The sequence below is a fragment of the Cephus cinctus genome, unplaced genomic scaffold, assembly GCF_000341935.2.
Source record: "Cephus cinctus unplaced genomic scaffold, Ccin1 Ccin1_scaffold1016, whole genome shotgun sequence".
Lineage (NCBI taxonomy): Eukaryota > Metazoa > Arthropoda > Insecta > Hymenoptera > Cephidae > Cephus > Cephus cinctus.
This window is the reverse complement of record NW_014333556.1, coordinates 27,161-30,197: the sequence shown is the minus strand read 5'-3', so window position 1 is coordinate 30,197 and position 3,037 is coordinate 27,161. Positions and strand designations below refer to the sequence as shown.

At 46.8% G+C, this 3,037-nt stretch overlaps 1 protein-coding gene across 1 annotated transcript; it reads right to left on the bottom strand.

Annotated features, from left to right (window-relative positions):
- Window positions 1-219: 219 nt before the first annotated feature.
- On the bottom strand, window positions 220-1,293 carry LOC107271649. Its single transcript, XM_015747871.1, has one exon. The coding sequence runs from the start codon at window positions 1,291-1,293 to the stop codon at window positions 220-222; it is 1,074 nt and encodes a 357-aa protein (XP_015603357.1).
- Window positions 1,294-3,037: the final 1,744 nt, after the last annotated feature.

The window sequence follows — 3,037 nt, the reverse complement described above, 5'->3', positions numbered from 1 at the left end:
ATCACAGCGAAACAGACAGTACCCGTCAAGGCTCACAGCGCTGTCAGGAATGTGTGGTTTAAACCACGTTTCAGATACCACGATACAGTGGAAGAAACGGTTTTTAAAATAGTGCCGGAACTCATCAATGTGAGCAGCTACTGATTGAGCATTGACGTGGCACAGACTGATCCCGGTAGGCAGGCGAGAAGCGGGAGCGGATTGCGGCGAAGTTGGCCATCATATCGGTATCTTGGCAAAGTCATCCCGGTGTTCAATCTTTAGGGAGGAAGTGGCGCCGTCCTTCCTAATGTAAATGGAGCCGTGGCGTGTCCAGACCCTGAGGTGACGGTGAGGCTTCACATAGGTGCGGGTGTCGACGAGAAGTTCGTGCTTGACAGAGGATAGACGCTCATTGAGGTACACACGAGAACCCGGTAAAGACGCGTCAATATCCGAGGCCAAAAGCACAGGCTTTTTCTTCTTCTGAGCGATCCATGAGTCCCGAATGAAAATAGTAGCGAAGCGAATTACGAGTGGCAGAGCACCTCCAGCCTTGGGTGGTAGGCGAAAGGCATTCATAACGTCGCCAGACTTGGTGACAATGCCCAAAGAGCGAGTGAGGAGCACAATGGTCCTCTCAACGGTAACATCAGGAGCAGAAAGAAGCCCTGTGACAACTATCTGTGTGTCAAGGTTACGCTGCATAATATGCTCGACCTGAGCTTTAAGAGCAGCACCATCATCAGAGGAGAGTTTGGGATCCCGAGAAAGTCGTTCCTCAAGGGAGTCTACACGTTGTACTAACGCAGTATTATGCTCCTCGAGAGTCTGACATCGTGCCGTCAGGGAAAGATTAGCTGCCTCAAGAGAACTGCATCTAGTGCTCATGGCTGACATGTCAAGTGCCAGCTGTTGTACAGAAGTGGCCATATCCTGCGTGGTCACTGTAAGCTCAGACACAATGCCCTTTATGATAGGAAGTTCTCTTAAGTCGGTACGTTGATTCTTAAGCTTATCCATAATATCTTTCACCAGTGCGGTTAAGGAGGTTAACTGGGCAGACGTTGAAGTTGACGAAGAAGCAGTAGATTTATCCATGATGGTCCGGGCAGAAAGTCGAGTATGTGGAGTGATCTTGTCTGCAGAGAGGCCGATACCTTCAGAAGATGGCAACGGTGAGTAGCAGGGCTTGCAGCGGAGGCACAGGAATTGTGGAGCCGTGTTGGACCCACCAGTCAGACACGAAGGATGAGCATAAGCATTGCAAGCAAAACTAGCGCACTTAACAGCCTTGGTGACGGACTCGAACATTTTGCACGCATCACAGTGCACAGCACGCACGGGTGCATGAAGGAGTTGTAAATAAGTGACAGAACCATACAACCATTTACAGCCGATAAGACAGTTTGGTAGGCGGCAGATTATATAGTTCTGTATATAGTTACGCTATTTGTATAGTCTTTATATAGTTAGGCAAAACAGACGAACGTAAACACACCGAGAAGCACGCTAACAGCTGACCGATTGGAACTGATAAGAACAGCTGTGACACGCATGCGCAGAGATATCAACGGCTCGCACGACAATTTTCACGCACGCACATTGAAGGCAGAAAAAGGAAACTAAATTAAAACAAGAATATGTACTCAGAAAATCTACAATGGCACTTGAACACACACGCGCGCACAATCCCACACGTAGGCACAGGAAGATGTGAGTTTATGAACAGATAGACTTGAAAATTATTAATTGCCAGAGCAGAACAACAAAGAGACACCCGTACAGCGGCCATTACCCAAGCAAAGAGAGAGAGAGAGAGAGAGAGAGAGAGAGGGGGGGAGGGGGAGGGAGAGGGAGAGGGAGTCGAGTTGACGAAAAATAAAAGTAGGTATCCCGATATAAACAGCCTGACGAACGACAATACCGAGAAAATATTGCCGCCGCTGAGAGACACTGAGCCATTTTAGGGTACGTAGATGCGGGGTAATGTGCTCGTATTTACGGATCCCTAGAATAAAACGAACGCAGGCGTTTAAGATTCGCTGTAATCTGATGTTTTCCTCGGTGGTAATGTCTAGAAATACTAGAGAACAGTACTCAATAAGCGGAAGAATCAAGGATAAAACGAGTTGTTGTTTAAGCGCTCTACCTAGAAACTGTCCATTGGCTCTTAATTGGTAGAGGGTCTTATATGCCCTATTATAGATGCTAGTGACATGCTGTTGCCAATTAAGTGTCGGAGATATGAGGACTCCTAAGTTCTTGGCCGAGTTGACGAACAGTATTATGGAGCCATTGACGACAACATTTCGAATATCCTCGAATCTGAGGGCATTGACATACCTGGAAGAACCGAGTATCATAGCTTTGGTCTTAGACGGGTTCAACCGAAGTTCGTTCTCTTTAGACCATTCACAAATACGCACGATGTCTTCATTGACCTTCGCGATAAAGAGATTCAAAGCGGTCGGAGCACAGTGAATATAAATTTGGAGGTCATCGGCATATTTAATTATAGAGCAGTTTTGGATTTGTTGGTCAATATCTGCAATATAGAGAGAGAAAAGCGTTGGACCCAAAACTGAACCCTGGGGGACCCCCGAAGAGACAGCTGACCACTTTAAAGTGCCATGAGAGGTGCAGACAGCCTGCTTACGACCGGTCAGATATGACCAGAACCAATTTAAGGTAGACCCGAAAAAATTTAAGAGTGCAAGCTTATTAATCAGCAAAGCATCATGCACCGTGTCAAAGGCCTTTAAGAAGTCAAAAAGCACCAGCACAGTGACCATTCGATCGTCAATGGTCTGGCGAACATCGTCAGTGAGCCTGATGAGAGCATTCTGCGTAGGTCCGCCTGAGATAAACCCAAACTGTGATTGATGAAGGTACCCGCAGCGCTTTAGATAATGTAACATGTCTTTACCAACTATGCGTTCCAGCAACTTTGAAAAATTGCAAAGGACCGAGATCGGTCTGAAGTCATTAGAGTCTGATGGATTGGGCTTCTTCCGCACAGGAACAGTAATAGAGCTCTTCCAAGTGATAATTTTTC

Bases quoted from the DNA above. Each gene is read 5' to 3' on its own strand.
- LOC107271649 (XM_015747871.1), bottom strand. From the start codon at position 1,293: ATGTTCGAGTCCGTCACCAAGGCTGTTAAGTGCGCTAGTTTTGCTTGC.